Consider the following 26534-nt stretch of genomic DNA (forward strand, 5'->3'; position numbering starts at 1 on the left):
TCTGTGTCATCAGTATGTTAATTGTTCATAATACATAATGTTTTAGTGCTTTGTCATTTTGAATTTTGCTGAAATTGAATTACAGTTGGTGTGGAGGATGAGAAGAAATTAATATTTTTTTAATGTAAACAAATACAAAGCAATCCTTTCATTTTTTTCTCCTTAGGAACCTTGGGTAATGTGGAACATGGGAACCAATATCAGATCAAATTGATGTATGTACATAATCTTCAGAGAACAGCCTGCAATATGACTTATGGACCATTTGGTGGTGTAAAAGGTAATTTGCATTTAGCTGTGAGTGTGCTATTGCAAGTACCAGATTTAGAATATTTGGCTATATAAAAATGGAGGATTATGTGGTATGAATCTCAGAAAGAGTTAAACATATTTTATTGAAACTTTTATATTCAAATACTTGAGCAAAACAATAAAAAAAAGAAAACTTTTTTTTTTTTTTTTTTTGTGAGGAGATCAGCCCTGAGGTAACATCCGCCAATCCTCCTCTTTTTTTGCTGAGGAAGACGGCCCTGGGCTAACATCTGTGCCTATCTTCCTCCACTTTATATGGGACGCCGCCACAGCATGGCTTACCAAGCAGTGTGTCGGTGCGCGCCCGGGATCCGAACCAGCGAACCCTGGGCCGCCGCAGCGCAACGCGCGCACTCAACCGCTTGCGCCACCGGGCCGGCCCCCCAAAAAAGAAAACTTTAAACTATTGACGGTGTTTGATTTTCATGTAACTAGCACTTTTATATGGTCTACAGGGACGTTTCTAAAATGGCCTTTTCTTCAAATTTTGTCTTTTATACATGAACTGACTGAAATTGAACTTTTTTGTGGTGAAATTGTGTGCCTGCCTCTCAGTGAAGAGAGGGTTGATCTCCTCATTGATAGGGGGTCCCTGCTCTATTTGCTACAAGCAGGATGAAGCTGCAGACCCCTCTCCACCTCACCCATCTCCAGGGCTACTGCAGGGTTGTGCAGGTTGTTTCTGCACAAGGGTACCTGGACAGGAGCAAGTGGAGACTGAAATGCAGACTTGATCCTGCTCATCAAGCCATGTGCCCTGGCCTGGGAATAAACCTCCTCAGAGAAATTCTTTTCTAAATTTTCTAAAAATCTTTTCTAAGTTTCACAAAGGCATTACTTTTACCTAGTACTTGCTCAGTGAGGCTGGGTTGCTCCCACCTTGGTATCTTTTTCTAATTAGCACAAGGGCTCCCTGCAGCATTCCCATCCTAGTCCTAGAGCTTCCTGAGTTACCAGGGCTTGGTGCTTGCTTGTGTTCACTGTTGCTGTTGGCATGGGAGGGTTTTTATTTACAACCCGACTCCTCTCACTTCACCCTGACAGGGTTAAAGAGGACCTGCTGGTGCTGGAGTGAGGACGAGAAGCCAAGTGGTGACACTTCCCTGTGTGATTTTGTGTCTGTGTGTGTTGGGCTACCTGATGAACATGTAACTAGGGATTTTATAACATTTTAGCTCTTTTTGGGCTCACATTTTATGGGTTTATTGTTTAACCATAGTATGAAAAAGTAGACTATGTGTGTTAGATTTTTCTTTAGTGACATGAAAAAACGACTTTATTTTGGAAGTGTCCTTTATGTATGTGAACTCAGTGTTTTCATACATAGAGGTAAAGGTAAGGAATAGATGAATTTGAGCATACCAGTTAGCAGTCAGGAATATTTTGGGTGGTGATGTACAAGTGAACGTCTTGTGTACTTACAGTGATATGAAACAAAACACTTGGCTGGATTGCAGAATTGCTTAACTTGAGTAATAAGAATGTTTGGATTATTTGAGGTATATGGGAGATGTCTAGAGTTAGAAGAACAAAGGAGAGAAAGAGTAAAAATTTGGTAAGAAGCTAACTTCTATCAGTTAAGTGTCTCCTCCCAACCTCAGCTGTTAGAACTGATTTTCACTGTTCTTTAAAAAAAATGTCTGACATGATTGGGGGACCTAGGTCTCCCTTGTTTAATTAATTATTTTCAATTCTCTTTCTCCTACTAAATCCCCAAAAGGCAAATTGCTAAATTCTATACATCTAGAGTCCATAAAAATTATTATATGAGAAAAAAGTGCTTTGGCTAAATGAAAGTAAGTTTTTATTTTTTTGGTAGCATCAAGACAATTCCTTAGATCACATGTCACAAATGTTATATCGATTGCACTGTACTTTTAATTTTATTGTCAGGTCAAGTTAACCCAGTTAAAATAAAATTTTAAATAAATTAAATAGAAGGAAATTCCTTGCTTTTGTGTGACATTTTTGCTGGATTTAATAATGGACTTCCAAAGTAATGATAGTTGCTACTAGTTTTAAAAAGAACTGATAATTTTGTACTTACACGATACCTTCTCTTAGTTCTTAAATTATGCCTTACATTTAGAAGGTGCCTTTTTAGAAAACAAGAGGCCATTATGACATGTTTTACTTTTCTGTGGTTAAGCGGAATATTTCACAATTTGAAACAGAGAAATATCTGAGTGGCAGAAATAATTATTCCATTTCATGCATTTGAAACACTTACATAATATCATTGAGGTATCTACAAGAAAACATGAAAAAATAGTGGGGTGGTAAATTAGTAAAAATTAGCCATATTAGGGAGTTGGCTGGGGAAATGGGGAGTTACGGCTAAGGGGTACAAGTTTTCTTTTTGGGACAACGAAAGTGTTCTAAAATTAGATTATGGTGATGGTTGCACAGCCCTGTAAATACAATAAAAACGATTGAGTTGTGTACTTTAAAGCGGTGGCCTGTAAATTATATCTCAATAAAACTATTAAAAAAATTAGCCATGGGATAAAACCTGATGCTAGAAAGGTGATAGTACAGTCTGTATGTCCTATGGCTTGTGGCCATGTAAAATGGTACAACACTCGTGTGAAGCAGGTTGGCTTTTAAGAACCATGAAAATGTTCTTGGATGCTGCTATGTGACTTGTGGGAATGTATATTAGGAAATGATCCAAAATATGGAAAAGTCATATGAAGTTGCCATATATTTATTTATTTCCTCCCTCTTTCTGTCATCCTTTCCTTCCTTTTGTATATGCATATGTGTATTTATTTGTAATACAGAAAAATTAGAAGTGATCTAAATGAGTAATAGAGGAAAATGATAAGTAAGTTTTGATGCATACATTCAGTGGGTTATTATGAAGCTGTTAGAATTAAGTTTTGTTTGCTGAAATGAACATATTTGAACATAAACCTTTGTCTACATTTCTGATTATTTCCTTAGGATAGAATGTAGAAGTGGAGTGATTGAGTCAGAAGGTTATACAATATTTTTTTCTCAATCTGAAAACTCCCCCCCACCAAATACTATATGAATAAATTGTAAAAATACAGAACTTAGGAATAAGAAAATAAAAGTTACCCCAAGATATGTACATTTCAAAAGAAAGCCCATATCCTAAGCCTGATGTCGCTAGTGTGTGTCTAATATGCACCTCTCCAGGAGTGAGTGGGCCAGTCTTTTAATTGGAAAACTTCCCTAGACTTGATCTGAATTTAAAAAAGGAAATTTACAAATCCTTGTCTTCTACCTTCCTCTGTATTTAAGATGATTTCTTCTGGCATTTTTAAGTTGGGTAATCGTGTCAGTGCTCCTCAGGAAAGGAACTGAGCAAAAAGAAAACCTGCTACCTAAAGTACGGGGAGACAGAGGGCGTTTATTTTATATGTGCATCAGAATGAACTACCACTAGATGGCAGTCCTCTACAACTTTGGGATTTAGTTGGTTCTGCCTTTGAATAAGGTATGGTAAGAAATCACTAATGGAGGAATTTTGATCCCAAATAATACTTTGCCTTTTACTAAAAATAAATGTAGCTTTTTCAAGTTGCAGAAAAGTAATGGAGTGGTTTTTAAAAAAAATAATGATAATAGGTAACATCTCAGAATATAATGTAAAAATGCTTTCTAGCTGCGCTTCTCCAACTTTAATTTGCATTTGAATCATAATGGGATCTCTGTAAGTCTGGAATTGGACCTGGGAGTTTGCATTTCTGACGGTCTCCCAGGTGAAGCCAAGTCACAGAGATCTATGCTGCTGCTTTGCATCTACGGAGTGCTTATTCCATGTTAGAACAAAGCAATGTTCTAAGTGCTTCACAGGTAACTTAAGATATACTTAGTAAACGGTAGACAAGGGATTCTAACCCAGGGTCTCTGTTTCCAGAATCTCTTGGTGTTAACCACACTAAACTGCTTCCCCGTCTGGGCTATGAGTAAATTTACCTTCTTCTTAATTAAGAAGAAAAATCTTTCCTATCAGAAAGGAGTGTATCTTGCTTTGGCCAAAGTTAGTACATCACTTTGATTTTTCATAGATTATGGAAAACACGTTGAGTAACTTCTGGGTCAGATATTTGCTTTTTCAATTTCATTTTTTTGGTTGGTGCTTTGGTTTATAAGAAAAGTCTCCCCTAAAAGTAATCAGAGAGGTTATATGTGGAAGGGTAATATATTATTTGAAATTAGCAAAAGAGTAGTTACTGCTTTTTTTAAACCTTTTTTTGTTTGCTTGTTTGTTAAGAAAACCTTTCAAAAACACCCTTTATACATTTGCAAAAACTCAAAGGTGCATTCATTTGATGCAGCAAGGTTTGGTTTTACCTCAAGCTGCATGCAGTGTCTATTCATGAGAAAGAAGTGATAAAGAAACAGGAAATCTAGTTTTATGAACTAATTGAAGAATATTTGCTTAATATCTTCCATTATTCAGACTCCTACCTACCATTCCATATTTTAAATTAAAATTCTTTCCACATTATACTTTTTAGGGGGAAATGACTGAAATGTGCAATATTAATGGGTATATTAGGGTTTTTTTACAGAGGGGGTGTAGGAGATGTGTTTGAAGTTAAAAAAATTTGTAGTTTTTTTGATTTCAATCTAAGCTGCTTTTTTGAAGGATCATGTGACTCTGGGCTTTTATAAAAATGGTAGTTTATCTTTGCTTTTTATAGTAATGACAAATTAATGCTTGCAAAATTAGTGAGTGGCATGTGTACACAATCAAATTACAGTTTGGAAATATACCAAATCAATTTTGTAAAGGTGGATTTGAATTGATTTAAAAATATGTTAGTAAAATTGGTGGAATTTATTTGGTTTGGTAATTTGAACTCTACTTGTTTTTGAAAAAAGTAACAAATGATATTTCTGCCCGAGTTTCCTCTGCTTTTGTTTTCTGTGTCACTACAACTTCCACTGGTTGTTGACATGGTACTTTACTTAGTTAAGATAAGCTTGCCATTTCAGAATAGTATTTGGAAAAGGACAGCATTACTATGGACTGACAGAAAGCCAGTGGTGGAATGAAGAAAGAATGTTATTGTTTTAAGGTCAACAACTGCCTATACTTAGCTCGGTTAAAAATAAGATACTTTGTATAGTCAATGTAATGTATCAAGATATTTGAGCTAGAATTTCCTTTACTCATAATTTGACTTAGAGACTCTGTAGTTAGTTATATCCTTGATTATCTAAAATTTGTCCTGTAGGGCTAGGACAGGTTGATGAACCTTATAATGTATAGGGATCTTTCAAGTGTGTGACAGGGATGCTGGGAAGAAATAATTGATTTGGTGGAGATGTATGGGAACTTTCAGGGACTAGAGCAAGTCCGGCATTAGTCCTCTCTTGCTTCGTCTCTCTGTCTATTTGTCTGTCCATCCGTCCATCCATCCAGCCAGCCAGCCAGTGTACATTTACTGAGAGCCTCTCAGTGCCCAGGCACTGTACTAGTTTCTTGGAGTAGGAAGATGAATAAAAGACAGTTTATGTTCTCAAGCAACTCACAACCTAGGGGGCAATAAAGAGTGAGAATTAACTGTAATATAATGAAGTGAGTTGTAATAGAGATGGATATGGACAAAGTTATGCTGGAGCCCTGAAGATGGAGCAGCTCCCTCAGGCTGAATAAATGTGTGTGTGTGTATGCGTGTGTGTGTGTATGTGTATGTATGTATGAGGGAGGGGAGCACATGAGGGTGGGGGAATGTGCTATTATCTTTCTTATTCCAGCTCTTCATTTTTATCCACTTTAATCCAGAGGTTACTAACTCTAGTTTGTTATAAATGAGTAATTTCATGGTCTTTAGTATAAAGTTTTCATTGCCCATACAATGAGCCATTCAAATTCCTTCTGGGATAGTTGTTCCTCTTGAGAAGATTATTTTTCAGATTTTGGAGCACTTTAAAAAAATTACTTTGCTTTAAAAAACTTTGGTATTTTCAGGCTACTAAATTGACTTTCTTCCCTATAGCTTAAAGCCCTCAGTAAGGCTAAATTATCTCCATTAGCTACTGGCTGATCTTTAATGAAGAAGGATATAGTACTCTAGATATATAGAGTACTGTGACTATGTTTATTGAGAATGACAAATTTAAAGGTAGGGATAGGAAGATGAACTAACTCAAGAGATTAGGGAATATAAATGGAGAGACAGGAGAGCATAGTGTCATGGAAGGAGAGGGAAGAGAGTTTCAAGAGGTAGGAAAGGAGTCAGGAGTGTCAGAAGTTAAGCTGCTGGAGTATTGAAAAGAAATTATTGGATTTTGTCATTTGGAGGTCATTGGTGATCATAGGGAGAGCAGTTTTAACAGAAGGATAGGCGCATTGGTCCAGTTGCCCCAAAATGAGGAATCCATAGAGAAGGAATGGAAATCCCAAAGGAAAGCTGGTTTATGAAGAGGTTTGGCCATGAAGGGTAGGAGAAAGATAAGGCCATAGCTGGAGGGGAACAGGTTTTATAAGGAGGGAGAAGTCTTTGAGGACACAGGATGAAATCAATCTGATGAACAAAATGCCTTCTATAATACTTTGTTGAAAAAACTTAACTTGAATACATTTTTATTTGAAAACTTTTGCTGTTTGGATTATGACGGGTTAGTTTTGTCCCTTACAATTTTATTTCTCATCACATAATTTGTGCTTTATAGTCATGTTGAATTATTGCCTTCTCTTCATAAAGAATTTGTGGTTTATGGAAAAAAAGGCTCTTTAATACTTCAGTAGAGATTATCACCACCATCTGTTTTTTCCTTCAGTTTTTATTGTTCTCCGACATTTTTTGCTTCTTTTCTCTAATTTTTTTTGTATTCATCTTTTAATTATTTATTTATTATATGTCCATCTTGCTTTGGGTTTCCCTTTCTTTATCTATCTACCTATCTATCTGTTTATAAGTTTACTATGGTAAGAACACAACATGAGATCTACTCTCTTAACAGATGTTTTTTTATTGAGGTATAATTGACATAACAGCATTATGTTAGTTTCATGTGTACAACATAATGATTCAATATTTGTATGTCAGATTTTAAAGTGTGCAATACAGTATTGTTATCTATAGGTTGCTCTAATTTTTAAAATTAGTTTTCTTGATCATAAATATTTTTTTGACATGGGGATATTTATATTTTGAGCTTATCTAGTAACAGACAACTCAAGCTTGTCTGGTAACAGACAACTCAAGAAATGTTACCATCAAAAACCAAAACCTGCCAATTTCTGCATAGGCCACAATTCTGCTTTTGCATTGGGTGTGCTTCTTTTCTCTTTCTAACCTTTCCTTTGGTACAACTGAGGATTCTTTTGATTGTAGTTGACAGTTGGCTTAAGCAAGAATAAGAAATTTACTGGCTATTGTCATTTGGGCCTCCAATGTGATCAGATCTGTTTTCTCTTTTCATCTCTTGCTTCCATTTCCTTGGGCAGGCTGTTTCCTCCTGGTTACAAAATGGCTATAGCAGCTCTAGATCTTACTTCTCAGATTTTGGTCTGTGTGAAAAAGTGCCTGCCTTCCTCCCAGAAGGCTCAGCAAAGGTCTCTTTCCAACTCAGTGGTTCTAGTTGGGCCATTTCTGAACCAATCACTGTTACCAAAGGAATGTGATTAAGCTTGGGCCTGAGTTATGTGTGCAGGAGGTAGGGTCAGTTCTCCTTTTACCAATAAGACTAAGAGTGGGGAAGGGTGGATCTTTGGGAGAATATCAGTGAATAACTAACTGTGGTGAGTTTTGAGGATTTCGGAGCTGATCAAGGAAAAAGACGTGACTATGAGAGGTCAGTAGCACACAGTAAGCTTTATTTGGGTGGTGCTTTGACAGGATTGCTTGGAGGGGAAGTCCCTCACAGTAGGAGACCTTCCAGAGATAGTAATAGGGACCATCACCTAGAAAAGTAAGAGGGCAAGGAAACTCCCCAGGGAGAGGGAATCTGAATGGGGCTTATATGTCTAGGTGGTGTTGCTCAGATGCAAGATGGTGAGTCTTGGCCAGGGAGCTGCGGAGGGCAGCAGTGACCTGGAGCCTTTTATAGGCCCAGGATTTTCTTATCTATGGCAGCAGATGTGGGGTACAGTTTTGCAGGGTATGCAAAGCAGGCACACTCTAAATGGCTAAAAATATACTAATTTGGCCTATATTTAAAGCAATTGGAGGTGTAAAAATTTGAGTTTGGCATCCGTGGGCTTTAAGTTCAAGGTCATCTGCTGTGAGGAAGTAAACAACATGGGGCCAATATATAGGAGCCATTTTTAACCTATTTTTATAACATTAATGAAAGAGAGTGAAATAGGTGCTGGGTGGCCAAAAACTGTAAATGTCCATCTTGCTTTGGGTTTCCCTTTCTCTCCTAGAACCTCCCTGAGGTGTTGCTTTAGAATTGACAGGAGAGGCAGCAGTGGTGGTTTGAGAGTGTGCCATAGGTGTGTATGTGCTTTGGAGGAGGCAGGACTAAGCAATTAAAGGGTGTGCTCTGCTCTGGACCGCATGCAATCTTGTTCTGGCTACATGGTGGGAGGGTTAGTTGCTCCAAATGTTTGTTCATATTTAGAGATTTGTTGCAATTCAATTTAATTGAATGCTTTGCAAGGCCATTTGTCATGTCTTTAGTCCTGGTGTGCATAGATATATTAAATTTGGGGGCATGTCCCAAATTCTTTATAGGTAGATTGAAACTTAAAAAATAGTGTAGGATAGGGCCGGCCCGGTGGCTTAGCGGTTAAGTGCACGCGCTCTGCTGCTGGCGGCCCGGGTTCGGATCCCGGGCGTGCACCGACGCACCGCTTCTCCGGCCATGCTGAGGCCGCGTCCCACATACAGCAACTAGAGGGATGTGCAGCTATGACATACAACTATCTGCTGGGGCTTTGGGGGAAAATAAATAAATAAATAAAATCTTAAAAAAAAAAAATAGTGTAGGATATGATTTTTATTTCATCTTTTCCTTTCTTTCAATACTCCCACACCAAAACATGTATATTTTTGTTATAAAAGTAATCATTTTCACAAAGGAATATTTTACACATATAGACCTGTAGAAAAGAGGAAATAAATGATTTAGTGCCATCTCCCAACACAACCACTGATAACATACCCAGTGTGTAAGAGACTGTAACCCACAATATTCCAACTTGAACTAATCCAGAGTAATTTTATATTTCTGGATTTTCACTATCTCACCATCAAAAGGCCACAACCATTGAAGAAGTATGTTTATAAAGTCTGATGCTGTGTAATATGAGATGTAAGCAAATAATGGCAATAAACATGTCAAATAGATATATTTTTTAGAAAAGCTTTTGCTTCATATGATTATATCTTGAAATCATTTGAAGAATTTATTAAATATTGGCCCTCATTTTACATCAATTATAAACATATGGATTTACTAGCAAACAAAAAAAATACATATTACTTGGTTTTATCTGCATACAGAAAAAATAGGATGTTATGTGATATTCCTAAATATTTGGCGATGGTTATATTTTACCTATCAATTCTTGCACCCCAAATCAAACTTGCTTTTCCTTTAAAATGGCAAAAAAATTTCATATGGTTATTTTAAAGCTATGCATATTTTATATTCTGGGAAAGCTCTCTTGAGCTACACGTAGGGTGTGTCCAAATCACAGCTCAGGATCTATGGAAACATGTCTGTAGGTGGATGGGGAGTATCTTGCATCAGTACTCTGGGAATGATGCAAGTATCTTGCATCAGTACTGTGTTACTGTGGGGAGCGTGTATGACAGCACTTCTGACAGTCAACGCCCTCTGCTTATTCTTGCTACCTTGCCTTTTCTTTCAGCTTCCTTTTTCGGTCTATGTACTTGGAATGTTGCTTGTAAATGACTTTTGTTACTTGAAATTTGAGATTTCCTGACATGAAGTAGTCTCTGAGAGTCATTTTGGATCTTTTCTTTTTACATCCTGTCCACATTATGTGGATCATCCACTGATCTTTTGAGATTTGGTAGATGACACCACAACCGTGTCTCACTTGTTAACAAATTGTCCTTCAATTATTATAATGTTGTATTTCGTATATATATAATATATGTCAGGGTTTTGGTTTGGTTCTCATTTTGTTGTTTTAGTTCTGCAGCCTGCTGTGTCTCCCTGTCATTGCATGATTTTTTAATTTAATTCATATTCTTATTAAGTTGCTCAGTAGTGTGAAATGTTTTCAGAGAGCTTTCTTCTGATTCTTAGTTCTGTTTTACTTCATCTGTCTTTTGTATGTCATCTTCCCCTCTCCCTCTCTCCCTGACTTTTTTCTCTAGTGCGTTTATGGATTTGCCAGGCCAATCGCTTTTTATCTCGCTCAAGCTTAGCTTGGCTAACTCTGTCTGGGCCAGTTTGCTTTTTTATGGTGCTGGTTAATTTTCCTTGCCTTTGCTCCCACCCAATCAGAGATGAGTTTGTTTTCATTTCTGACACACTATTTTGAGGGCTGGATGTTGTGCAGTGTCTCTACCTGTCACTTGTCTGTGGGGCAGTGAGGATGGGTAGGGGGCAGATAGAGAGGGTAGCTGAGGCTGTGGCAGCTTAACTGGACGATCTGGTTTCAGCCCTGTCTTCTGTGGTTTTGTTAAGTGTCTTGAACCACAGACCACCTGGATGGTCTGTAACTTGTCATGTTGGTAGTTGGGGAGGATGTTCTCAAACTTTGGATCTTTTCTGTAATGACTTCCGCACTAGGTTTCCTCAGAGTCAGCCTCATTTGTTCTTTCCCTGTTTAATTATATCTCACCAGAATCCGTTTCCATTCCCGACTCCCCCTCTTCCTCCCACCCCCAACTTTTCTTCTGGCCCCTTGTGAGTGTGTGTGAGGCTTCACACGGCAGTTCCTTCTCTAGCCCATCTTCCACTTTCATACTCATAGTCATTGCTGGAGATATTTAGCCGGGCAGCTATTTTTATGGTCTATGGCCTTTACTATTGTCTTTCTTTTTGCAGAAAAACACCAACATGGTAAAATTTTTTCTTGTCTGTTAGAAATGGCATGTGGTGAAGGTAGAGCTTTTGTTATTCTGGGAATTTCCATTTCTCCAGGCTGTCTGCATCTCCTCTGGATCTGTCGTTCTCTAAATTTGTGAGTTTTAGTAAGGTCTTCAGAATTTTGTTTATTCACAACCTCGCCATTGCCTCCTCCTTGTGTGGAGTTTGGAGTGCAAACTAGTGCAAAATGCACTAAATATGGCCCTGAAGATTCTTGGAAACATCTATGTGTCTTGATGGTCATCATTTTTTGAAGATTATGGCATGAAGTTGTGTCCCTTCCTTTGTTTCATTGCTGCTGATGTAGGTTTATTATTCTTTTTTTTTTTTTTTCCTGTTTATTTTTTCCCTCAAAGCCCCAGTAGATAGTTGTATGTCATAGCTGCACATCCTTCTAGTTGCTGTATGTGGGACGCGGCCTCAGCATGGTGGGAGAAGCGGTACGTCAGTGCGCGCTCGGGCTCCGAACCCGGGCCGCCAGCAGCGGAGCGCGCGCACTTAACCACTAAGCCACGGGGTCGGCCCGGTTTATTATTCTTTATCATTTACTTATTTATTTGTTTGTTTAATTCACAATGTTACATTTTTTTTATTAATAATTTTTATTTATTTATTTTTCCCCCAAAGCCCCAGTAGATAGTTGTATGTCATAGCTGCACATCCTTCTAGTTGCTGTATGTGGGACACGGCCTCAGGATGACAGGAGAAGCGGTGTGTCGGTGCGCACCCGGGATCTGAACCTGGGCCGCCAGCAGCGGAGCGCGCGCACTTAACCGCTAAGCCACGGGCCGGCCACAGTGTTACATTTTTGAAAGGATTTTTTGGAAGTAGTCTCTGGATTGCCAGATTTGAAAAATGAATGTTCATCATAAAAATTTTTGTGGATTCAACAGTTCGGTTGTTTGGATGATTCTGGTAGACTCCAGGATAGACAGTCTATTATTTTATTTCTATTATATGAGCTATTTATTTAGTACAGATTAATTTCTTTGTACTTGATACGACTATCTTTTTGCCAGATTGTTCTTGTCTTTTAAATTGTGTGTGTGTTTTATTGTGGTCAAATTTTTCCTTTCCTGTACAATTTATTCTATTTATTGTAAGCTTAGAAAGTTCTCTCCTATGCAGAGTTTTGATGTTTCTGTCTTCCGTAGTTTGATTTTCTAGTAGGAATTTTTATATTTATTTGTAGAGAAGACTATACGGAGAGAGTGCTAATATTTATTATCTCCTATATGTTGTGCTATATCATTTAACCCTGTAAGATAGGTAACTTAATCACCGTTTCCCAGATTGGGAAACAGAAGCTCAAAGAAGATAAGGGTCTTGCTGCAAATCATACCTGGGCATAGCAAGGCTTTGAATCCAGAGCTATCTGATTCTAAAGCTCATGTTCTTTCTAGTATATTACCTTTTATTTAATTGCCTTGCTATTTAGAGACAAGGTCTGTGTGAACTCTGAGAGAGGAAGGAGAGGGCGGCTTTTCTGTAAGTTTAATGAAGGCAGAAACCATGTCTTTTGTTCATCACCGTGTATCTAATGTCTTGCACAGTCTTTGGCACATAGTGGATGTTAAGTAAGTATTTGTTGAGTGAATGAACCAAAATAACCATGTGATTGGGCAGGGCTGATGTTATACACATCAGGCTTTCAAGGTTATTTTTCAGAAACAAATGTTAGCCTAGTGCTCTCATTCTAGCCAACATCTGAGTTTTGTTTTCTTCTTCAGCAAACATATGTTGAACATCTACTACAGTATCTGGGTCATGGTAGTTACTATCTCCCATAGTGGTAAAAGTGGAGGTGATTACTTAGGCCTCCTGGATTCACCTTTACTCAAATTATTTCTCAATATGCCAGTGAGGCAGTCAAGCTTACCAGTAGAAATAATGTTTTCTCATCTACCTGGATTTGTGTTTCCGTACATTATTTATCCTTTTGTTATTACTATGTTTTTCAGCATAAAGTGTGATATTCAGAATTATTGAGTATTTATGATAATGTTCACAAATCAAAAAGTTTTCAGTTTTCAACAATTATTTAAATTCTTTAATATTTAGTATAAGACATTTCTTCTCGTTAACACTTTTATTTCTCCTCTCTCTGTGCCTTGTGAAAGCTCATTTTCCTTGAACTCTTCCAGTTCCTTTATTTTACTTTCATTTTTTCAGTCAAATGGAACTTAAGAAAAGTAGAATTTTTATCAAGAAAAGTTTAAAGTTAGATTGTAGACGTAATGTGGGTATGGTATAGATTATAAAGGTCTGACAGCACAGTAGTCCCACATTTGTGAATGAGGTGGAAAGAAAATACTATATATAAAAGGTTCAGTATGTTTGGAATATAATTGTCAGTAAAGGAGGTGAACAGATTTTACTAATAATATATATGAGCATGGTGGAATATTTTTTAAATCATAAAATGACTTCTATAAGCTTGTATGGGATTATATTGTCATATAAATAAAAATTCATGAATTCTTTGGAATAAAAAGCCCGCCAAAGAAAATAGTGAACTGAAGAACAAGTAAGTTGCCTTTTGCCTCATCTTGAGGAAAACCTAGATAATCAGATCCTCAGTCTTCAAATAACTTCTAATTGTCTAAACTGAAGTCTTTTTCTTGTCTGCCAAGGAAATGTATTAGTGACCACATGTGGTTGCTGTGCTTCCCAAAGCTGTCTGGATTCTTTGATGGCCATCCAGAGAGTGAACTGATATGCCCAGCTGGGGTGAACGAACAGCCAGAACACAGCCTTGCTTTTTTGTGTGAGGATGTTAGTGCTAATAAAAGATTAACACTATTTTCCTTATAGGGAATCAACAGATAATGTTTTGATAACCCTTGTCTCACCAGTGAACCATATGGCCCCTATTTTCTAATAGATATGGTTGAAATGTTAGAGAATAATGTTAGAGAAGAATCCCCATGGTGTACTGGCTCCTGTTTCTTGCCTAGGCCTTAAAGTGTAGGTGTTTTATAGTATTGGAGAACTTCCCTCATTTGTTTTTAAGATCCTTTATGAATCCACAGTGAGAAGTTGGAAGATCAAGGGGATAATAGGATTGGTTCTCATCCTGTGCTGGATTTTCTCATATATATGGTATTCATTTATAAAATCTCTGGTCCAAGACCCATAAAACAATGTTACTTTCAAATAGCGTCTTCCTATATATTATGTTGTATAAAACCTTTAGTTCCTGGGGGAAGGTTATAAAGAGGGTTCCCTGTAGTCTGCAAATTCAATTTTTACGTGATCATTTAAAGTTGTTACTTTTCCTGAGAGGTGAATTCTGATTCCTTCTCTACATACGCTATGGAAATTTAGTGGTTAAATGTTTCCTTGCCTACTGTGGCTAAGAGGGGAAAAGGCTAAAAAAGAATATTTGAAGTTTCTTGGGGTTGTTTGAAAAAAATAATAATTTCTTTCATGGTGGCTGAATGCCAAGGCTGAAAAAGTGTTATGGGAATGTCTGTGGTCAAGACTGCCTTTGACGAGAGGGTGGTTAAATATGGCAGTCTTGATAGGGTTTGACAACCATTTCTGATCTCTATGTATGTTTCATCATGGTCCTCTTCTTAACAGTGGAATAGCTAAGCTATTAAATATTTTACTCAGTTGAGAAGGAAAATGATTACTGTAAAACTACTTTATTCAAATGACACTGTGATATAAAGGGTTCCAACAGTTTCAAAAATTCATCTATAAAGCACATTGCCATGGAAAATGAACAATCTTCCCCTCCCCCTAGTCTCTCTTGAATTAAGTTGATTCACTAACCCTTTTCCATTCTACATGGAAACTCTTGCTTGCAGATTTAAATTCTAAAACACAAAGTAGAGATATATGTTAATGCTTAATATGAAAAAAAAAATGTTTGTGTTGACTGCTATCATGTTAAATGCATTTTAAAAGTACATTAGTGGTAATCTGTGGAGAGGAGAGAGATATATATATAGTAAATTTTAAGTATATTATCTTTTTGATGGACATTTGGGTGGTTTCCAGTTTTTGACTAATGTGAATAAAGCTGCTATGAACATCCTTATATAATTCTTCATGTGGACAGTACAAAAATAAAATGTCATACAAATGTAGGATGATTACTTTTATTATACTTCTAAAACCGTTTTCCAATCCTTTTCACTATTATAAAATTTTAAGACACTCGAGAATATTGAGAGTAGAGTTCTAATATTAGTAGGCATGCTTTATGTGGAAGAATAGAATTTTAAGTGTTTACCTCTTAAACTTTAAAGATATAAAATTTGCACCTTCAGTATTTCATATAGTACATAATTTAAGTCACTTCTGGCTAATTTAGAATATCAGAAATGGTTAAGCTTGGCATATCAGAATAAGTCCCCCCATATTATATTAATATTTGAACTGTATTTCTGCCTAAGTTTAAAATAAGCAGGGTTTTTTTTTTTTAATAATTTTATTTATTTATTTATTTTTCCCCCAAAGCCCCAGTAGATAGTTGTATGTCATAGTTGCACATCCTTCTAGTTGCTGTACGTGGGACACGGCCTCAGCATGGCCGGAGAAGCAGTGCGTCGGTGCGCGCCCGGGATCTGAACCCGGGCTGCCAGCAGTGGAGCGTGTGCACTTAACCGCTAAGCCACGGGGCTGGCCCAAGCAGGGTTTTAAAACCAAATTTCCTTGTATTGAAATTTGTGAATAAGGACCTTTTAAAGCAGCATTTCTAGATCTTTGCTAAAATAAGACAGTACTATTTAATATGGAAACAATAACTGAGAAATATTCCTCAGTCTAATTTGGAAAGTTATATTCGTGATTTTAGAGGACTGTGAACATAAAATGTGAGTGGAAAATTAAGATTTTGTATGGCTTTTTGCAGCTAGTTGATTAAGTCCTATACAGTTCATTGTCCTAAAGGTGAAATTTGTACAAAGTTTTGGAAGGCAGAAGTTGTATATTAAAAGTGCTTTTTTCCAGGGTAGTACAAACTGGTTTTAACAATCTATCATCTTTCATTTACCAAAGGAAATATGTAAAAAGAAAAGGAACATGTTCAGTGGGAACAAAACATTAAGATGATGAAAAGCTACAAGGAAAGAAAAAAGACTTTAGAAAGACTACTAAAAGGAAACTAGCTTTTTTCCTCAACAATCTGTCTGAATTCATTTTGCTTTCATTATATATCTAGCCTGGAGGCAAAGTATGTTGAGTATTACAACAAAGAGGGTGTTATAAGGAGGACTTTTTTTTTTTCTCAATAGTAAAGTATAACATATGTGTAAACCATGCAACTTTGTAACAGGAAACTTTATAATAAGGGAGGACTGTGCTTAGCTTTTCCACAGTTTTGGAAGAATGAGGTTTATTAGGTGTTAGACAAAGAAATTATCAACTGACTTTTATGCTGTAAGGTTGAAAGATTTGTTATGACCGTTTCTAGACTTTAGCAGTGGTTTTAATGTGGGTCCTGATATATTAGGAACAGTGCCTAGCACTATTAATATGTCTACTGCTGCTAGTTCTCTTAAGGAATATGATGTTTAACTTTTACCTTTCAGTGAAAGATTATTCAAAATCCTGTTATTCTGTGGTTTTCTCAGCAGTATTAGGCTGTTCTTGAATTGATCAACACATAATATAATTTGGGAACCCAATCAATGGTTCTTTTCTTTTTGAAAGATGGTGACAAATTCTTTTGAAACTTGGGAAATTGGCTCCATCATTCATCCCTTACCCTTTCTTTGCTTCTCCTGCCCAACTCCCTGAAAACCATATTGTTTTGATGTCAATATGTAAAATAGATTATATGTTGGGGAGTCAGTGTGTATTAATTATATTGGAATAAATATAAGCTTGACAAATGATATAGGTTAGTAGGCATTGGGCCTATTAGGTTATTCAGTTAATGAGGACACTAAAATTAGGGACCTCTAATATGCCTGAACCATATTTCTTGTAAATTTTCCCCAGTTTTGAGATTAACTGGCATAGCTCTGTTTTTCTGGCTTTTAAAGGCTAATATATTAAGGTAGAGTTTTAGGATTTATATAGTGCTTATTACAGAATAGTTGAGCTCTTTGTATTTATCACAGTGTCCTTGAAGTGAACTAGAAGTGTAGAAGTCAGTCTTCTACCTTTTGGCTTTTTAATAATATATTTTAAAATATATTATACCTATTCATTCTCCTCTCCTCCCTCTCCCACTTAAAAATGATTACACACCATGCACATTTATGTACCATTTTAAATTAAGGTGGGGGAATTTAATGACACCCTTTAATATGGTTCAATCCACTGCAAGGCTGTTAGAAAATCAGGGATGAAGTTCCTAGGCTTAGGAGAGAGATGTTAGAAGTACATTAGTAAGATATATTATTACATCTTTAACAATAGACCATTTACTTTAAACCTTGCAAGATCACAGAAACATTCAAAAATAACTTTTTTTTTTTTTTGTGAGGAAGATTAGCCCTGAACTGACATCCGTCGCCAATCCTCCTCTTTTTGCTGAGGAAGATTGGCCCTGGGCTAACATCCGTGCCCATTTCTTCTACTTTATATGGGACACCGCCACAGCATGGCTGGACAAGTGGTGCGTTGGTCTGCTCCTGGGATCCGAACCTGCAAACCCTGGGCTGCCAAAGCGGAGCGCGCAAATTTAACCACTGCGCCACTGGGCCAGCCCCTCAAAAAAAAACTTCTAACTATGTGCAATTAATTTGATAAAAATAAAAATTCATATAATACAGACAAGCTTATGAAGGCATCAGTCCCCCCACCAGTGTCCCCTACTCTCCAATATGATTCATTTCTACCTTTATTTTTTCTTATGGTTATCTCTAAATAATATGATTACAGCACTATTTTTGGATGCGTCATATTTAGATTTTGTCTGTTGATGTGCCACAGTGATAAAGGTTTTGATTAATGACACATCCTTTCTCTTATCCTTCTTCCAGTTATATCACTATTCTCATTTCTATTGCTACTCGCCTCTGCACTTACAAACAGGATAATTAAACTTCTGTTTCTTATTCCATCAGCTTTCAACCCCTTGATTCCACATTTTATAAAATGAACACAATAGCAATTTTATCTTGATCTTTATTTCTCTGTACCTTAAGTCTCTCAACTTCTATCAACTTCAGACAGAACTTTATTCTTGCTTTGTCAAGGTTAATAATACTTACATACTGGTCTGTAATTATAGCTAAATCTTCCATGACTTCTCTATAAATGATTATATAAGTTAATGCATACTTTGTTTGAATTATGTAAATATTGTTCAGTGTAGTGTACCAGGATCGTATTTCCTTCTTTATGAGTACAATGTCTTGTGCTACTCAAAGGAAAATGTTTCTCGTGGATTCTTTTCTTTCTTTTTTTTTTTAAGCATACATTTCTTTACATAGCCTTACAATTCCTCAAGGTTTTCTAGGCTTTGAGTCATACTATTGAATCTGTCAATTCCCTCTAGTTCCTGGGGACCTTTCTGTCATCTTGGAGGTATGGAATTTCTCTCCCTTTATTTTTTTACTTTTTGAATTACCTCATTTTGTTCTGGATTAATTTTTGTTGTGTTGTTTTGTTTTTCTTGGGCTTTTCTTCTTGTAGGCTTTCCTCAAATGTTTGGTTGTCAGTTTTTATTTGAGGATGGATCCATAGAAAGCTGAAGTACTGTGAAACTGCACTGGGCTTTTGATCAGCCGGCCTAGGTTTAAAGTGAGTGGATGGGGAGCTAGCTTAAATTAAGGACTTCCAAATGTTAGAATGAGGAGAGGAGGGCTATGTATTCACAGAAGCTAGCACCCATGTTAATGACTATATTTCTTCCCAGACAGGTCAATATTTTTTTTAAAGAGAAGGATTCTTCCTCCCTTCCTTTTTTTTTTTTTTTCTTTTTTTTGGGGGGTGGGCAGAAGATGAGGGGCAGTAAATACCTGGCTACTGAATGTATGACAAGTGGGAAGAGGGAAGGAAAGTGGACAGCTGGCTGTCTGACTATCTTTGGCTATCTATCTATCTATCTATCTATCTATCTATCTATCTATCTATCCATCCATCCATCCATCCATCTAATCTTTCCTTCAAAACATTTTTATTGAGATACAAGTCACATGTCATACAATTTCACTGATTTCAAGTATACAATTCAATGGTTTTTAGTATACTCACAGAGTTGTGCAGCCATCATCACATCAATTTTAGAACGTTTTTACCACTCCAAAATAAACCCCTTACACATTAAAATGGTTGTGTATGAGTTTTTTTTTCTCCCACGCAGCACCAAATAATTCTTCAGACGCCAGCTCAGTGTCCTACAATTCAACTCAGTTCTGATGCTATCTACCTGGAGATAGCATCAGATTCTCCCCTCCCCTTCAGATGCCAGTCACAAGCCCAGGTTGTTACCTGGGCTTCTGACCATTTGGATATGTCAGAGGTTCCCACAACCTCCTCCTTGGGTTTGATTAATTTGCTAGAGTGGCTCACAGAACTCAGAGAAACAATTTGCTTACTAGATTACCAGTTTATTGTAAAAGGAACTCAGGAACAGCCAGATGGAAGAACTGCATAGGGCAAAGTACAGGGAAAGGGCAGGGTGTTTCCATGCCTTCTCGAGGCGAACCACTTTCCCCATATCTCTGTGTGTTCACCAACCCAGAAGCTCTCTGAACCTTGTCCTTTTGGGTTTTCATGGAGGCTTCAATACATAGGCGCGATTGATTAAATCGTTGGCCATTGGCGATTGATTCAACCTCCAGCCCCTCTCCCCTCCCTGGAGGTCAGTCCCACCCTCTAATCATATAGTTGGTTCTCCTGGCAACCAGCCCCCATCCTTAGGTGAGGTCCAAAAGTCACCTCATTAACACAACAAAAGACACCTTTATCACTCTGAACACTTAGGAAATTCTAAGGGTTTTGGGAGCTGTGAGCCAGGAACTGTGGATGAAGACCAAATATATATTTCTTATAAATCACAATATAGCACCCATTAACAGTTCCTGCCCATTTCCATCTAAGCTCCTCACTCCTAGGCAACCACTAATTCACTTTCTGTCTCTATAGATTTGCATGTTCTCGACATTTCCCATAAATGAAATCATACAATATGAGGTTTTTTGTGATTGCTTTCTTTCACTTAGCATAATTTTTTCAAGGTTTATCCATGCTATAGCATGTATCAGTATTTCATTCCTTTTTATTGCAGAATAGTATTTCATTGTGTGGATATACCACATTATATTTATCTATTCATCAGTTGATGGACATTTAGATTTTCTACTTTATGGCTATTGTGAATAGTGCTGTTGTGAACATTCATATACAAGTTTTTGTGTGGACATAAGTTTTCATTTCTCTTGGGTATATACCTAGGAGGGGAATTGCTAGATTTTTATGGTAACTCTATGTTTAACCTTTTGGGGAACTACCAAACTGTTTTCCAAAGTTGCTGCACCAGTTTTTATTCTTACCAGCAATGCATGCGAGTTCCACCCAAGGATGAGGTTCTTTACATCCTTGCCAACACTTGTTATTGTCCATCTTTTGGATTGTAACAACCCTAGTGGGTGTGTGGTGGTATCTCATTGTGGGTTTGATTTGTATTTCTCTGATGGCTAATGATGTTGAACATGTTTTCATGTGCTTAATGGCTACTCATTTATATTTAGCAGTCAAGCAATAAAGGCTGATTGCAACTGTGTGTTCCTGGGCACAGGAGTCAGGGCTTGTCAACTGGTAGGCTTACTTTAGGACAGTTTGGGAACTACCTGGCTGTTTTATTGGGGACTCAAATATCTGTAGCTATAGGTCTTTTCTCCTGAGGTGGTTTTCTTTTTCTAGAGGTTTCTTTAACTTCTGTCTGGGGATCATGAGCCTAGGCCCATGTATTCTGGAGCTGGTAGGGGAGGGAGTTAGAGGATTGACTATCTGGGATGTAGACTTTTTCTTCATCTGTGTATTTTCAGCTGCTTGCCCTGTTCCCATGCTCTTCTATACCTGGTGTCCCCCCAATCTGGAGTCCCTTGTTTAGTTCAACTTCTCCAGAGATTATACTTTGCTTCCTGTGGAGGTCTAGGTGTCTAACTGTTACTGACATAGACTTTTATATTGCTCCCTTGTCTTCAGATCCTACCTCACTTCACTTTCTGTGGTACCTGGTGCTTTTACTTCCTGAGCCTTTTCAGAATTTTATGGGGTGAATAAATTTATTCCTCTTTAGGCATTTAGATTTGACCTTGCTCTGCTCTTCTGTATTGTTTACCTTTTCTCCGTTCACTTTCCATCTTCACAGATTGTAGTTAGGCTTACCACAGGTCTTCTGATTTCTTTGAAGGAGTTTATGTCTGTATATTTTATTCCTTGTTGTTTGGGGTGGTTTTTTTTTTTAGAAGAGAAGGGGACATAAGAGTGTTTAATTCACTATCTTGAAATAGGAAGTCATACTTGCTCTTTTGATATAATGCTTCTGTAAAATGTTGTGGAGAAACTTGTCCTCAGACTCCCTAGTCAGGTAAAAGAAAATGTGAGTGGCTGTCTCCATAGGTTCTTAATTTCTTCCCTGAGTGAAATAATAATAAAGGGGATCAGAATGGTTGCCAGGTCTTGATTAGAGAAGCTTGGCTGTAAGTCATGGACAAAAAGCTTGGTTGTCTGCCCCCATAGTTGAGTGAGTTATTTCACCTCTGGGGCCTAGTGAATGTTCAGACAATTGAGTAATCTCACCTTCAGGCACATGGTTGGCTACAGGGCAAGTAATATCTGAGTACTTGGCACAATAATTACTGGGGAATATAAGGAGAGTGTAAACGTTTGATAGGACTTTGTCTCTTAGTTTCCTATAGTTTCATTTTCATTGCTATCAATAGGATTGGTTTTTCTCAGAGAATGGGGGCATTCTTAATTTGGGCAGATACTAGGATTGCTATCATTCTAATATTGTTTCTGGAGGGAGAGGAGATGAACACTGTGTTAGTCCACGATCTACTATAAGAGCATTTTAACCCAGTGTTTGTTAGAGATGCCACCAATCCCAAGTTCCAACTTTTATTTTCAGTTAGGAAGCCTGGTTCTGTCTTGTAACAGCATGTAAGTCACTTCACATGGCTCTCTCAGTCACCCAAAACTTAATGTATCTGAACAGAGAGTCAGTATGTGAGATAATGTCTATAAAGCGCTCAGTCCTGTGCTTGGTTCCATTTACCCATTGTCAGCCTCTAGTTCAGCAACTTTAATGAAAAATAAGTCTCTCTTAATAATTCTAAGTAACAAAGACCTCCTAAGGACTTTGAGTGGCTCATATTGGATCATATGCTCATTCTTGACCCCATCACCAAGGTGAGAGGATGGTACACTCTTATGGGTAAGGTCTTGGTTAAGTCCTCTGCTCTTTGGTAGGTGGTGAGGGTTGGTAAGGTAGTTAGTCCTATTTGGATCACATAGAATTCAGGAACAGATACTGGCTGACAAAAACCACGTTTGCTATACAGAGAAAAGACTAAACTCTAAAATAGTGGTTCTCAAACTTTAGTGTCCACCAGAATCACCTGGAAAGCTTATTGAAACACAGATTGCTGGGCCCCACTCTCAGAGTTTCTGACTCAGTAGGTCTATGGTAGGGCCCAAGAATTTGCATTTCTAACAAGTTCCCAGGTGATGCTGATACTGCTGGTCTGGGGAACCACACTTAGAGAACCACTGCTTTTGAATAATGGTTCTTAAACTTTAGTGTGCAAAGAATTTTCTAGGAGGGCTTACTAAAAGTGTTGCTTCTAGGGTCTCACTTCCAGAAATTCAGATTTGGGCAGTTTGAGGTGGAGCAGAGGAATCTGCATTTTTAAGTACCCCAGCTAATTCTTATAGAGGAGCCACATGAGATCAGCAGACCATACTATGAGAAATGCTGCTCCCTAGGTTTCATGTAACAAAGATTATAAATTAACCATCCTTATTTATTTTTACTAAAGTGGAACACTACTTTTCTAATTTCCATATGTTCTTTTCATCAGTCAGTATCCCAGGAAGAAATAGAATTTATCTCAGATAATTTAAATGAAGAGATTATAGAGAAGGGATCATTGACAAAAGGAGGCAGGGTTAAGGGAACAAATAGTGAAGCACTCGTATATTATCAGCAGTGAAAGCTGTTACCACTTCTAGGGCTGAAGGGACAGGAGGAGGTAATAGCATTGCTTTGAGGACTTGTTAAGTGCTAGAGCCATGGAGAAGGGTCCGTCCTCTTACTCTTCATTCAGACAAAAACTTCTCACTCCCAGCCAGGGGAGACATAGGGTCCCATCAGTCACCTTTTGCCACAAGGTGATATTTCAGTCATATTCCCAACTGAAACCAAAATTGCAATGTAGCCATCACTAGTACTCTTCATATAAGATAGCTGTAAAAGGGGTGAGATGGGGAGAAATAATTGATTAATATGAAATGCGCATAGCTGTTATAGTCTCCATCTTTGTAGCTGGTCAATAGGCTGAAAGTGATAATCATAACTTCCTTTCTCCACCACCCATTTTATGTTCCCCTTATATTTTTCCAGCACCTTGGCTAGTCAAGGTTCTTTACCTTCATACCCAAAAGATCTCAGTCCTTGGTGGTCTTATGCTTATTGGGTTGCCATTGTTTTCCATTAACTTTATTATTGGAATACTAGGAGACTAAGAGACAGTGAGTCCCCTGGATTTTAGACATAGCCTACCTGTTCCTGTTATACAATGGCCACCCAATTTCCTCTTAGTAAGAGGGAACTATCATTCTGTCAGTACATTAACCTTATTTTTTTGCCTATCCCTCTTGTGGTGGTGAAATCCCAACTGGGGTGGTCTCAACTTCAAATTTACTAGAACTATGGCTGTGTTCCTTGCTGGAAGCTTTCTTTTCCTGGTAACTATGATCTGTAGTATCTTCATAATGTGCGTCCATTTTGAAAAGTCCTTCCACACACCGTCTCCCTAGCCCTCCTTTTTACCAATATTTCAGTCTTGTTCTTTCCAATTTTTGACCCCAACCCATTAGCCATTGCCCATGTATCATAATAATTCTGATTCTCAGGCCATCTCACATTCCCAGTAAAGTGATAACCAGATGTATTGCTCAAAGTTAAACTCACTGGGAAGATTTTCCTTTGTTACTGTTTTTCAAGGATACCCTTGAGTGGGAAACTGATATTACAGCTGACCATTGGTGTTAGCATATCATGTAGACCCATCTGTAAACCAAGTTGGTGTGCTTTTTATTCTTCTGTTCATTGGTTATAGGGAACTCCTCATGAGGCCATGGAAGAGGCAGTAAAGTGGCAAGAGTAGGTACTATGGGAATTTGAGACATTTGCTCATTCAATTTATGCCTTCTTTTCCTATTCATGTATTTCATTTCTATTTAATGATGAAATACTGCTTCACATCCTCAATTTCATGACTCAGTAGACTGGGTAACCCACTTCATGATGGGCAGCTCTGGTCATGTAGTTACTTGGTGTCCTATAGCTAGAAGTTCAATCTGTACCATGGCCCAGTAGAACTAGGAGATGTTTCTCAAATAGAGAAATAATTGTTGACAGAGGACTCTAGGGTCTGTGCAGTGACTTTCCTTTTGGGGCTTTCCAGAGGCTATATAGAGCCAACCCATTTGCCATAGATAATTCAAGTACCATTGAGTCTGCTGGGCCATAAGGCAGGGCAGCTTACATTGTAGCTTTTATCAGCTGCAGAGCTCTTGCTTGCTCTGGGCTGGACTTAAAAGTAGCAGCTCTACTTGCATGTGTTATATGTTGCTTCCAGAATTCAAAGAGACTCCACAAGTTTTGTGCTTTTTCTTTTTTGGAAGGCAGTGCAAAGTGAAGCAACATCTTTCTTTTGGAGGGTGTATCCTAACGTGCCCCAGACTTTCCTGGAAACTTCACAGTGTAGCAGGCTCTTGAATTTTTATGGGGCACTTGCCACTTCCTGCTTACCAGGTCTAGTTATAATGTCACCAATGTATTGGACCAGTGTTATGTTCCTTGGGATAGGGAGATGATCAAGTTCCCTGAGGACAGTCTTATAACAAAGATCAGGAGAATCGAAATAGCCCTGAAGCAAGAGAGTGAAGAGATCCTTTTTTTTTGCATGACAAAGGGTCTTTACTTTTAAACGATTGCCAAATAATAACACATAACAAGTTCTTGAATTCTATCTTCTAATAATTTTGATTAAGAGAAACTAAAAGCAACCCAAACAATTATACTAGTATTCATCGTTCTAACCCTTAGCCGGAAAGGACTATTTTAATGCTGACTGCTGCTTCACACAGGTGACAAATAACTGTTTATACAAATAACTACTTTTCATAGATAAAGTTTCTAACCTTCAAGAAAGCTTTAGGGAAAAAATATTAATCCCTTTTTTCTTCAAAAATTTTTTTCTTTTTTTTTTTATAAGAAAGAAAAAGCCGATATTGATATATATGTTGTTTGAGCTAAAAGGCGTAGGAAAACAGACAACATATACCCATTAAATTTCTAAGCAATACAAGGTAAAAAGATAAAATCTTTGGATAAGCTGTAAGTTGTACGAAGAAGCTGGATTTGCTATTTTCTAAAAACTGAAGGGACCTATTATATAATATACAGAAATAATTTACTGCCTTTTCACAAGAATATAACTTGAGCTTTTCTAAAGCTTCGTATTCCCTGAAGGCATCTAAAAATGCCAATCCATGGAATAGGTGCTTCTTTCTTTTTCTCCTATCCATTTATGTAGTAGTTTTTATGGATTTCTGGCCAGGTGTTGCAAACAAAGGCCAAGAGGTTATCCAGAACTTCATCCCTGTTCTGCCGGAACAGGGCAGGTGTGGAGGATGGTCATCTCCTGGGTCTCCTCCACTTCAGTACTGCAGCTGTCATGGGATCCCAGAGCCGCAGCTTCCTTGGCCCTGAATCCTTTCTCCTTCTGCAGGCTGTACTGTTCAACTTCAGCCTGAGCTTCTTTGTCCTCCTTCAGCCTCAGGTTCTTTTGCTTATGGGGCTCAGACATCTTCTAGGTGGCCCGCTTCTCAGCCTGCAGCAGCTGCTGGATGCCTTGCAACTTACTGGCCATGGTGGTGGCCTATACTACTATCTTTGACAGTCAAAGGGAATTACTTGTGATTGTCTTTATTAATTTGGATTAAAAAATATAATAGGTTAATAGATTTTCACCAGGTTTCATGGGCTGTGTTGACCTTTTCCAGTAGATATACCATAT

General features: G+C 37.7%; 1 protein-coding gene and 1 pseudogene across 2 annotated transcripts in view; one reads left to right on the top strand and one right to left on the bottom strand.

The window, feature by feature from the left end:
- BBS9 (Bardet-Biedl syndrome 9) overlaps positions 1–26534 on the top strand; it is a 433858-nt gene that overhangs the window by 41661 nt on the left and 365663 nt on the right. For both annotated transcript variants that reach the window (XM_058528025.1, XM_058528034.1), the window contains exon 5: positions 167–280. In XM_058528025.1, the coding sequence (XP_058384008.1) occupies positions 167–280 (114 nt within the window). The remainder of the gene's footprint in view (positions 1–166; positions 281–26534) is intronic.
- LOC131396108 (V-type proton ATPase subunit G 1-like) lies at positions 26036–26387 on the bottom strand (annotated as a pseudogene).

Source organism: Diceros bicornis, chromosome 3 (assembly GCF_020826845.1).
Source record: "Diceros bicornis minor isolate mBicDic1 chromosome 3, mDicBic1.mat.cur, whole genome shotgun sequence".
NCBI lineage: Eukaryota > Metazoa > Chordata > Mammalia > Perissodactyla > Rhinocerotidae > Diceros > Diceros bicornis.